Here is a 12,092-nt window from a genome sequence, read left to right as displayed (position 1 = left end):
GGGTCTGTGCAGGTCGAATTGGTCGACTACATGACTTTCAAGAAAAAGTAAATTATTTGGAATTGATTTCCGCGTCCCGTCTTCTCGATTCTTCTTCCCCGTCGTCATCTTCTTGTTTTGTTGTCGTCCTCGCCCTCGTTGTCGTTTGCTCTCTAGGTGGATGTTCGGAGCAAACGAAATGAAACGGAACCAAGGAATTGTCTGAGTCCGCATTCCACAAATTTCGGAGCGACAAAGCACGATGATAGCGTGATTACTCGTGGAAATTTTCTTCAGACGAAATGGGAGCGCACCCTCGTCTGCTGCCAGCAGACGAGACGGGGAGAGCAAAGAAACTCCGCGCTCCGAGACAAAATAAAACAAAGGCAAGGGAGGAGGTTGCCGATGCCGAAATTCGATTTCACCAGGATCGTAAAATCGCGCCTGCGCGCCACCTGAGAATGGACATGGAAATTCACGAGTAGGCGAAAACTCGCAGGATCTAGAAATCGCAGACGCGGATCATGACGAGAGGAGAAAGAGGGTATTCCGACCATTTATAGTCAGTCATCATTGTGTGAGGAATGTGGGGGACGAGGCTGTCGGACAAGGCGAACGAGAGATGAGTCGAGCACAGCTACGATTGGCATTAACTGTAACCATTAGTCCACGAGGCCTTCCTCGTGCGAGATGGAATCTTGCTAAGCCCTGTGCGAATTTTTCTAGCTCCGAAATGTGCCATATCCATACAGAGGAGCTGTGCGACATACAGCGCGCTCGAGTATCAAACCCATTCCGTCTATTCTGGGTCTTCTCTGAATTGAGGAACGGAGTATCGCCCTGTTCTCAAAAGAATTCGGAAACTTTGCAGTCACTCGATTCAACGGGAAGATGAGAAGGTTCAAGTTTTTTACCCTTGTGAATTCGTACAGGAACGGTCGTCGAAAGTCACGGAGGGCTTCGAGTCCGCTATGTATCACTTTCAAGAGGAGAAAATCCGGAAAATGCATAAACGTATTAGTCGTAGTCAAACGGCGGTATGAGAAAGATATATATTAAATTATTAATATATATCTGATAGTGGAATGAAAATCTATCTATATACATTCATACAAACATGACTGAAATATATACACACGTACACACACAGTTACCATTTACAACACGGCGGTTCCGAAGAACCTATAAATGAGCTTAGCAATGTGTCGTCATCGTCGTTCATATAGTCTGAACCTTTCATTTACGGTAGGGGCGAGTTCGACAGAACTTTTCGAATAGCGGGGGGCCGACGCTTCCGAGAGGAGAGCCCGTAACCTCTGACTGACTGGTTGCTGTACAAATCGCAGCTTGAAGGAGAATTAGGAGAGAGAGACGAACACAAAAAACGAACTTTAATATCAATATAGGCTGTGATGATGATGCTTGACCGAGGTGAAGCTCAAAAGCGGAAGCACCGTAAAACAGGAAAAACAAACAAACAAACAACATCAAACCCTATCGAATCTACTGCCCCGAATTCTAGAGTTTCGCTGGGTCATCGCCTCACCTTTTTCGCGACCGGAGAAGAGGAAATCGAATGCTATCGAGATGACGCTACTGAAGCCTTCCGATACGATTCGGAATCATGAAAGGGTCGAAACGACTATTTGCGAAAACTATTATCATCCAATAAGTGACCGTAACTGTCTCATTGTACTTCGGTGTTCGATCGGGATAGCCAATATTTCCGAAGCATTGTAAAGGCTGGTCGGTTCCGATCGATTGAGAGGTATGAGAAGATCACATCGCTGAATACGCGATGAGCAAGTCCGATCACGCGAGGACATCTGATCGAAAGTTCTTCTGAAACAGGCGTGTTAACTTCGAGAAATAATGATGAATCAATAAAACTCGCTCATTTTCAATGATCCTATTGCCCCTGATATTCCTCAGAGACGTCGATCAAGGTGAGGGAGCTCCGAATTGCGACAGAAGCCTCTCCACAGAATCATGGAAAACGTTGTGCAATTGTCGATATAACGAAAGTTGAGCAAGCTCTAGCTCACCGCATCGGATGCCTCCAGCCTCCTGGGCCAGACGGTCTCGGAACTCCCTGAGGCTCTAGAGTGCCAGGGACGGTGCGACGAACTAGATCGGAACTCGATCCATCGAATAGCGCAGGACGAGCCCGTAAGTATTAGCAGGTTCTGGGCATTCGATGTCCATATGCCCGATTGAAACTCGACGGTGAGCTTCGGCGCAATCGATCAAAGCGTCCTCCAACTTTCGAGAAATGTCGACACCTCGCGGATGGAGTGATCTGATCTCCTCAGGCCCGCGCGTTCAGGAAGGGTTGAAATCATGGAACGGAGATGTCTTTTATCGCGATCGAGCTCGACCACTAGCGGAAGAACTCAGCAGCAGACAGGAGCCGTGATAATGAGTTGGGAGATATATTTGTTCCTGTGGAGGTCGGACGGCCTTTCTATCGTCATGATGCTCTTAAGATGATAGCTCTGGAGACACAAATAAGAATAAGGCAGTAGAGTATACTGGGAAGAATTTAGGGTATAGTACCACCACCTTGGTAATTGATCTCGAATACGTCATTGAAAATAATTTTGCTCTCGTGTTCTTACTGACGGGCTTGCCCTGGTTGACTCCGTCGCTCATTGTGTCCAATTATTAAGAAGGAGAAGCGTATAGTCGAGGTCACTGCGAGGGTGTCTGAAACGAGCTTTTCCGCCCACAAGACAGAATCGAAGTAGCAGCTCGAGTTGATGTGGTCGGATACCAGAGCTCGTCACCCTCCCGTCGCTCAGGTGCCGAAATTTCGTCAGAGCGAACGGTAGAATTCGGTGAGATTTCCCGCAGCAACGCCCCCTCCACCACATCGATTCGGTCGAGAGTGCAGGAATTGTGGAGGCAGCTTAGGACTCGATATTGAATGTTTTGGGGGTCAAGAATGTTTATTCCCACGGATGTGTTGAATCGGGGCCACTGCGGCCTATTTGTTGGCCCAATGATCTCAAATCCTTGCAGTACAATGCGATCCCGGAGCGCCAGAGAGGTCAAAGTTTCCAGTCGGGCACCGCGTCCGTGTCTCGAGGCTATTCGTGTCCGAGCAGCCTTCAGCGAGGCGCATGCGTGGTAACTTTCCGGAAGTTTTCTTGCTTGGCGTCGACACTTCCCATTGACATCGAACGCAGTAGATCGGGATCGTTTAGGGCAGAGGGAAAATCTTAGAACAGACTGTTCATACAAAACATCACTCCCCCCCTGAAGAGATCCTCATCCTTCGCGCCTTTTGTGCAGATGGACCTTTCGCTACTATCCTCACCTTAATTGTCATGAGTCATGAAGTCATGAGTACCAGAGCCTCATTGATCGGTGGGATCGTGAATCTCGGTGCTCCGTCAAAGTAACAAAATGATATCCATCGAGTGCTGTGAGCTCGACTGGAAGTAGATTTCTACCTCAAAGAGGACTGGGGAGGTCGATCGATGATTTGGAAGGAGTTAGAAGGACTGTGTTTTCGGAAAGTTACGCTCTCCGCTGAAAAGTTTCCCACAAATAAAGACATCCATGGGCTGCTGAAGTGGAGATCAGGAGACAAATAGTGATTCATGCGATCCGAACAGCACGTCATCCACTAAGAACATTCTCTCGTAGGAGGTCCGCAAGAGGCGGAGAGCGAATCTTTCGAGCATTTACCACGCACTTTGCCTCAACGTGAGTTTGGACGCACGTTCAAAAGCTCACGACTGGATTACTGTGTTTGAATTTGATGCCGAGTTATGGCAACACTGGTGAGTCCCGGAGGAGCATCGGCGAGTGCTCACATCCTTTCAGGTTTCGTCGTTTGCGCCCCTGGTATCTGCGATCGCGGGAACGATGCTTGATTCTCATCGCTCCTCCGAGTCGGTCGATACGGAGCAAGCTCGAGCCTGTTGGGACTTCTGAGCCCGCCTCTTCAGCATCGAGAACTTCCTTTGAGGCATCCTTTTGGAGTTTGGAAAATCGACTGCTTCAATATGGAACTCTAGTTTGAACTCGTTCTCAATGAGTTCACTGAACACAAACCAGACTGCGAGCATTCATTTCGTACCACGCATCACTAACGAGACAAGCCTCACGTGCAGACCAGGAGTCTCGGTGAATCGCGGAACACGGTTTTTTAGTTTGAGTAACTAATTCGAAATGTTCAGGAGCCCTCGCTCATCGAGCTCCTCGTTGATATATCATCACTCGTTCTTTTTGCGACTGCCGTCTCATTCACGCAAGACGAATCAACGCAGTGAACGTGCAGAACGGGGTGTTCGTGTCGGTGATCCAATTAGACGTACAGTTGCTCAAATTTCAATGATGGCGCTTGGGAACTCTCGGAAAGATCCGGAACGAAAGGTTATTCCGGCCACGGAACAAAGTCAAACTTCTCGAGTCTCGATCGAGGCGACAGCACGGACGGACACGGTGACGAAGGAGCCTATGAGAGGGCACTCGGAGACAACTCCCGAATGCTCCAACGTCTTTTTTGAGTAGAGGGAAATAAATCCTCGACCGTTCCTAATCGCAGGACGAGCACACCAACCGTGGTATGAATGGTTATCGATCCTCCATTTTTTATTGAATCGATGTCTTTTACAGCGCCGATCGAGTCTCATACCTGCGAAGAAGCAGCTAGAGGAGAAGTCCGAGGATAGCATCGATGTGTACGACGACGGCAAAAGCCTCAGTCGAGATAAATTGGCGGCGGCTTTTGTCTGCATGCTTGGGTGCATGATTCAGTGTGCGTCACTGACCGTACTTCAACCATTCTTCCCAGGAGTAAGTGAGACTATCTGACGCGTTTAAATGCAAAACTAATCACTGCCCGTTCCTCTTCCCCTTTCTTTCCCGAACGTCTGATTGCTAGAAGTGTATATCCCCACCGCGGCAGCGACGGAGGAAAGTTCCGGAGGGAAGTACTTGAATTATGTTGCCGGCTCGGAAGCCGCCTTGGAATCGGCGAAGCCGACCCCGAGGTCTGTCACTCGCGGCTCATTGCGCCGTGAATGTTCAAGCTTCAGCCGATTGAGCCCATAGAGTGTCCGGGTCTGACCGTGGGACTCCCTCCTGGATGAGCACGCCAAACGGTCAACCCAGCGAACGTCCGGGTCTCCTCATGGCACACAGAGCGGTAGCTAGTCGATTCTGACGTTGGAACTCAACGCATGAGCTCTGATGATGTCAGACACTGCCGTCCTCGAAGCCCATTCGTAAACTCGGCGAAGACCCTTTCGTGCTCCCGATATCTGTGTGGATACTCTCAGAAGATCATCGCTGCTCGCTGATACATCGATCGAGATATCTGACTCTTTATTCAACTATGCGCCCAGGTCGCTCAATCTCGGGGGAACGATGTGACGGAGATCGGGATCGTATTTTCGGTTTACCCCTTCATCGGTTTCATCTCGAGCCCGATCATCGGAAAGATAGTGAGTTCCGAATCAGAAACCTCCGCCGTCAGCGGCGGAGTGCCGCCCAAATGGGCACGATTGGCGAACAAAATAGAGTTTGCTCCTGAGAAGAGCACATCCTCAGCCTTCCTTTCGCTCACTTCATTCCAGTTATCGAAAGACGGCTCGACGAAGAATATGCTGATTCAAGGACTACTATTGGACGGGATCTTCATTTGCCTCATGATGTGAGAGCGTTTCGCACCTACATCTCTAGAGTCGAGCAGTTCTGCCGGCAAGTTCTGCAGGAATGCAGGGCGCTCATTTTTTCGTCGGCATATCAAGGTAGGCTCCAACTAAAGCGCGGGTTTTCAGTCCGACGACCTTCCTCAAGAGCCCGGCCATCTTCTTCTTGAGCACAACTGCGATCCGCGCCGTAGAAGCCCTCGGATATTCGATGTCGCTGACATGTTATTATACATTGATTTCCACCGAGTTCCCTGACGATATTTGCATTCTCATTGTGAGTAGAGACCCAGTCTCCTGTGAAATCTTTTCCGTCCTGCGTTCTATTTCCGGTGGACTCTTCTCGTCTGAAAGCACTAGGAAACTTTGTGAAAAAGCTGTCTCTGCGGGGCTCGAAAGAGCTGCATAATCAGGCTATAGAAATTGCCTGGTGAAAAACTCTCCCTCGAACTTCTGAAGCGCTTGTAGAATGGCTCGTCGTTCAAGCGTCAGGAGAGCTGAGAATCGGCGCGTAATGACTCACGGATTGATTGATTTTCTTCCAGCCCCTCGTCGAGACCTTGTTCGGTCTCGGCGTGATGCTCGGACCCGCGATAGGTGAACTCCTGTACAAGGTCAGAGCGTGTCCAGAGGAAGAATATATGCGTATGTGCCCGGATAAAAATGAATAATCTCGTTTCAGATCGGAGGCTATTACCTACCCTTGATGACTTTGGGGATCGTCACAATATTTTTCGCGGGTGTCTCCTACATGCTCTTACCGAAATGGGCTACAAAAATCACGGTGGGTCATTCTCCGGTGTATCCTCGCCCGGGATACGGAATAACGACGATAAATATGAAATATGATTGATGAGTGATCGGAACGGTAGATGAAAATCGAGAGTCTCTCCGTCCGGAGAACGGATGACTATCGGATTCGAAGATATTTCGTCAATTGATAGAGGACGCGAATTATCCAAGAGAAATTTTCCCGAGATCACTAACAATGAGCAATCCTCGCCGAATACCCCCCCCCCCCACCCGCTATCACCAGATCTGCGCTGACAAAGATGAAGCTCGCAGCGGAATGGGAACTATCTTGAGAGATCCGCGCGCTCTGTGGAGTTTGCTCATCGTGGCTGCTGCCTGCACCGCTAACGGATTCAATGTCACAACTCTGGCGTTATACGTCAAACCGGTACGTGCCGGGAAAGCCGTAATTCTCATCGAGTTTGTTTTCTTTATCATGGACGAGTCGGATTCGTTAAGGTCGAAACTGATTTAGAGTCTCTTGGATTTTCTCTCGATATGATTGATTTCGCTTTTGAATTCAGTTCGGTCTCTCCACGGTCATGGCCTCGGTCGTCTATACCACGTACGGCGTTTTCTACGCTATCTTCAGTTTCATATCCGGCTTCTTGTGCAAAATAATCGTGAGTTGACTCTCGAACACCTGATTGCTTCGCTTTTCCGGCTCTCCGTAATCGCAAATGTTAGGCCGATACTTCATCGATCGACGGGTATCTAAGACAATGCAAAAATCAGGCAAAGAACCGTTCGAGGGATACAATTCATTCTAGCGAGACTGCCGGGTTATGGTCATCAGCGGAGCTCTGTGCCACGTGGTAGGCATGTGTCTGTTGGGACCGCTACCCTTCATCCCGATAAAAACGTAAGTAGCCCGAGAGATTCGTATTTTTTATTCCTTCATTCCTCAACCCTTCCGAAAATGAATATTCACCTGATGTCGATCGGTTCCGGACCGGGGTTTCCCTCCAAATATGATTGACTTCGTTCCCACGTCACGTTTCGCCTTCGCCCCGATACAGTAGCGTGAGGCTCATCATCTTGGGACAAGCTCTGATCGGAATCGGTCACGGAGGCATTTTCAACTGCGCGTACATCCATTTCTTGCGACACTCTGTGTAAGTCCCTCTGTCCCATCGTCAATGATCTGCTGAATAGTTTCGCTCGGCTCAGGAGTTTCTCAAGGCCGATTGCTACCGCTCCACAGGGATAACCTCGGATTTCCCGACAATGATCGAACCTACGCTCTGGTAGCGGGCCTAGTATCGACGGCTTTTTTCTTCGGCTCTTTCGCCGGACCGATTTTCGGGGGAGTCGCCATGGACACCATGGGCTACAAAGTGGGGACCCTTGTGATGGCGGGAACGGTGCTCTCCGTGGTAAGTGCGTGAGGAACCCGTTATGCACGAGCTCATAGATTGGGGAGGGAATCCCTCAGTGAGACAGAGCATTTCCATTGCAGACGGTCCCCTTGACAATTTACTACGTTTTCGACGTTCTAAAGCCTGAGATCCTGAAGCCGGTCGGCATACGAGGAATGAGTTTTGATCTGGGCCAGGCACGGAGAGTCTCTCAGGCCTGATTGAAAAACGCCCTCCCAAAGCGCTGTGTAATTAGTAAACGCCCTGTGCATACATTCTTGAGTACGCCACTTCGCGGGGTATCGAATCCTCGGATACCACCAGCGATATTCATTCATTCGAATCGGAGTATACGCACCTGTGACGTTGACGATGGGCTCTTATATGAACTTCCAGTCCAGAACTGGGGAAAATGCATGCGATGAAAGTTGTTCCCTAAATGTTCGACTGAATGGGGAAGAGTTCCCCTCTCCGGTATGAATAAAGGAAGATGCGTTTCTGATTCGATGTCTCTTGCGGGGATCACCGCTCCATGCGGTGCCAGGGTCTGGATAGGTGACGGCAGCCTTTATAAGGATCAGCTCGAAGCTCAAGGCGAGCTTTGGATCTGAATTTCCCTACACCCTTGAGAATGCCCAATCTTTCTGGGAAGGAATTGTTCCCCGAATCTAATGAGCATACTTTGCATCAGAATAGGTCGATGCTTCGGTCATGCGGTGTAGCTTGCAGTCGATCTTGGACCTTGCTGGTGTAGCTTGCAGTCGATCTTGGACCTTGCTGGTGAGAGCTGCGATGAAGACCCCGACAGAAACCCCACGGGAGGCCAAAGAGTTGCCAATTGTTTCGCTTGGAGACTCTGCGAAAATTTTCGGGGAAAAGGTATCCCCGATACACTACTGTTCCTTCTGAATAAAGCGATATTGAATTGAATTGGTTTCCGTGATTTCGCTTGTCGGTGACGTCCCTCTACTTCTATCGTCGGAATTGATCACTTCGGCGTCGCACGCGACAATGGCCCTCGTCTGTGCGTCGTTTAACCATGTGTTTTTTCTTTCTCCGCGCCACTCCATGGGGCGAAACATCTAGGGGTTCTAGGGGGAAGTGAGGGCGCGGACGATTCTTCGAGGGCGCGATAGGCGCTAGAGCTCGATTCCATCAAAAAATATCACGCGTCCTTGTCTCGCAGTGCAGGTTTCGGTCATTTTATCGACATTCCACGGTGTGAAGGTTCGGTACGCTCTTTACCCTTGCCACTTTGAGTAGTTTGTCACAGGTTTTATACGTGCGTTCTCTAACCCCGTGTCCTCTGTCCTCGTTTGGTGTTCAGCCCTAGTTCACATCGGCGGGTTCCGCTCACTGGAGTTCGGACAGAGTTCGCGATCCTCATAGTTCAGCGGAGTTCAGCAGAAACACGATCGGGACCGGTCTCTCAATGAACGAGAAATGGCAAGAAGCAGCTACTTGAGGTAGTGGAGATCATAGGAGGGAGCTTCCAAGGCTGTACGTTATCGAAGTTCAGAACCTGATTTCTGAAGGCGGGAGGCTTGACGCGGAACTTAACGATTCCTCAAAGTCAGGATCTGGATCCGATCTTCCTGCTTTCGATCCATCCGAATGCCGATCCCGTAGAGCGCCAACACGGATCCAGGCTCCCCAGACAAAGCCGCGCGGTAAAAAGGTGGCGACAACATTCGATTATTCTAATCTGATCAGCTTTCTCGTCATCACACTGGATCGACGGACATATCGGAGATTACGATGCTAAAGATTGTACGCAATTGTTACGCTCACGTAACCTCCCACCGGTAGGGCGCTCCCGACTTATTCGAATCTCCATCGTAGGGTTGAGTCTGCTCCCTTTTATCTTCTTCATATAATTCGCCCGAGCAGCTCTGCGGTAGGAGATCTCTCCCAGGAGCCTCCCGCATCCCGTCTTCTCATTTACCGAGAAGCCTCCGTGTCCTCCTTTCTTCGTCGCGTCTTGCGGGGCACTCGAAGGGAATCAACGCTCGCAGATGAATGCCGATCCTCGTGAACAGTCTTCGATGGAGGAGCAGGTTTCGAGGCAGTCCCCAAACGATGAGCAGTCTCGGATAGACGGGCAGCCTTCAGCAAATGAGAAGTCCCTGCCGAGCTCGCTCTTCAAACGGATTGTTTACGGTATTCATTCGTGCCTTCCGAGCGAGCTATTATTGTTCATGAAGCGACCGATATTCCTCATGTATTTAGAAGGAACCGGATCGGACGGGAGAGTTCCCAAGGCTTCTCGAATTTATTTTGGTCGCGTTTGCCTCACGAAGTTTCCAGAAACTTTCTTTGTGATCAGCCCGACGCCGAACAAGCCAGATTCGATTCACCCACTGGTCGGAGACTCTCCTCTGGGCCTTCGGATTCCAGAACAGAAGTGCGTTCAAGACCTGGGAGAAAATTACATCTGCTGTGAGACAGACAATAAACTTTCGCTCGTGAGGCGAACTTCTTCCCGGAAGCCGTCTTCCTCATTCTACCGAAAAGATGTACGGAAATAGTGTCGGCTGTTGATCAGGCCGCCTTGGAGTAAAGGTGGGCTGCGACGTCAGTTCCCATCGAAGGGGTCCTGGAGATGCTGGCAATCGTTCGAAAACAGTTTTGGGAAATTGAGTCACTTAAGCTGCTAGTTTGACCATCGATCGACCATGCCTTCGTTCCATCATGTCTTCGTGACACTTTGCCGATCTTGTTCCCGGATAACCACATGAGCCGAACTCCCGGCAGGGGCATAGGAACTCCAGCGCTGGGATCTGCCAATTGATCCGCCCGGCGGTTTCCTGCGCCGTTGAGCATCCCCAGGGCCGGAACTGCCGAGCGACCGCGCCAGAGCGGTGGAAATCTGCGGGTTTTCTTCTGACGACTCTCCCATGGTGGGACGACGGGAGTTCCCAAGACGGGGCAAATTAGTCAATATCGCCCTCCTCGTTTGCTCCTCTAGATGCGAAAATAAGCAGAGCGTTATGGGTTATGGAAACCACCTTACATATAACCCATTCTTCGAGTCAGTTTTCATTCCGCGGAGAAACACCTCCATCCCAAAACTAGAAGCCCCATGTAAACCCCCGCATTTTCGGAAGAGATCTGCGTTTAATATCCGCAGTTCATATGATCGGTGAATGTGACCTCTCCTGCGGTCAAACACTTCGCGAGATCATAGGGGTCGTGTAATCCGCCGCCGAAGACCTCATTGGAACTCAGCCGTATGGATTAGTATAATCGGTCAGTTGGACTTGACGGAAGCTTTTCTAGCAACGACGACCCCGCACTCGAGTAAGATCGAGCCTGAAGCCAGAAAATAACTCGCGCGCGATGGATCTGGCGCCCGAATGCTACACGCCGCGCACGCGGACGTTATCTCCGCGGCCGACGTAATGTGACTCCAGGAAATGGAAGATCAGAAGTGGAGAGAATCGATAAACCGGATAGTGATGAGGTGAATCATCAATTCGCATCTTCTGCAGCCCGCCCTGATCGAACTGAATCACAGGAGGCCGGCAAGCGGGCAGCCATTCAGAACAGGTGTATCCGAGCTATCGCCGTCAGAGAAACCCGCATCCTGCACAAACAGCTTCAAGCCAGGAATACCCAGCAGCAAAACTCGAGTCAACAAAGGGACCTCGATGAATTTTTAGTCTGTTTTTTCGATTTGATTTCAACAATTCTCAAAGGCTGCCCGCAGCGGAAGTCGCGAATGGTTATGAGTTATGATTAATAGCTCATGGTGATCCGTATATAGGTGTATGTATTATCAGTGACTCTTAAATGATTGAACTGGTGATCTCACTGCTCTGTTAGGCTTCTCGACACCCTATGGGGATTCATGTGTATGCTGCACGAGGAAACTCTCAATGGCAGAGAGACATCGACCACTCCCCTCGGCTCCTTCAACATTCTCATTCGTGTCGATGCTACAAGAAGACTTCGAGCGGCGTCGTCCTTATTCCCGATGCCCCCTTTGGAGCTCTAGGACAGCGTAAATTATATATGGATATTTTCGGCGTGACCCTCAGACAGGCGGATGGGCGGAATGCCAGCCGGCGATGTTGCTTTTGCTGATTCTAACAAGCGACCGCTCTCCGTGAAGCCTCACTCTCCCTCGCAACAGGTTCCGAGGCTCCTGTTCCGTACATCATGGATCTGATTCCGTTGACTCATAGTCAACAGCGAGCTCATCCGATACCACTTCGCCGATTCAGCTTACTGCTTAGCCTAGGTCCAATCTCGGAGGTCTCCCACAACGAGAAAGATTCCCGTTCAATCATCCGGGGTT

General features: G+C 50.0%; 1 protein-coding gene across 1 annotated transcript; it reads left to right on the top strand.

Annotated features, from left to right (window-relative positions):
• The first annotated feature begins 3,755 nt into the window (after positions 1-3,755).
• Positions 3,756-8,013, top strand: LOC100902393 (MFS-type transporter SLC18B1-like). Its single transcript, XM_003739370.1, has 13 exons — positions 3,756-3,767; positions 4,606-4,785; positions 5,337-5,435; positions 5,568-5,644; positions 5,772-5,919; positions 6,188-6,256; positions 6,325-6,426; positions 6,679-6,822; positions 6,959-7,057; positions 7,205-7,296; positions 7,454-7,549; positions 7,639-7,810; positions 7,894-8,013. The coding sequence occupies exons 1-13, from the start codon at positions 3,756-3,758 to the stop codon at positions 8,011-8,013; spliced, it is 1,410 nt and encodes a 469-aa protein (XP_003739418.1).
• The last annotated feature ends 4,079 nt before the right edge of the window (positions 8,014-12,092 follow it).

This window comes from Galendromus occidentalis, unplaced genomic scaffold (genome assembly GCF_000255335.2).
Source record: "Galendromus occidentalis unplaced genomic scaffold, Mocc_1.1 scf7180000076500, whole genome shotgun sequence".
Taxonomy (NCBI): Eukaryota; Metazoa; Arthropoda; class Arachnida; order Mesostigmata; family Phytoseiidae; genus Galendromus; species Galendromus occidentalis.
This window is presented reverse-complemented; position numbering and strand designations above follow the sequence as displayed.

Excerpts from the sequence above, each read along its gene's own strand:
- LOC100902393 (XM_003739370.1), top strand. Across the intron at positions 5,436-5,567 it reads GCCCGATCATCGGAAAGATA|TTATCGAAAGACGGCTCGAC; the intron begins GTGAGTTCCGAA and ends ACTTCATTCCAG. Across the intron at positions 7,550-7,638 it reads CATTTCTTGCGACACTCTGT|GGATAACCTCGGATTTCCCG; the intron begins GTAAGTCCCTCT and ends ACCGCTCCACAG.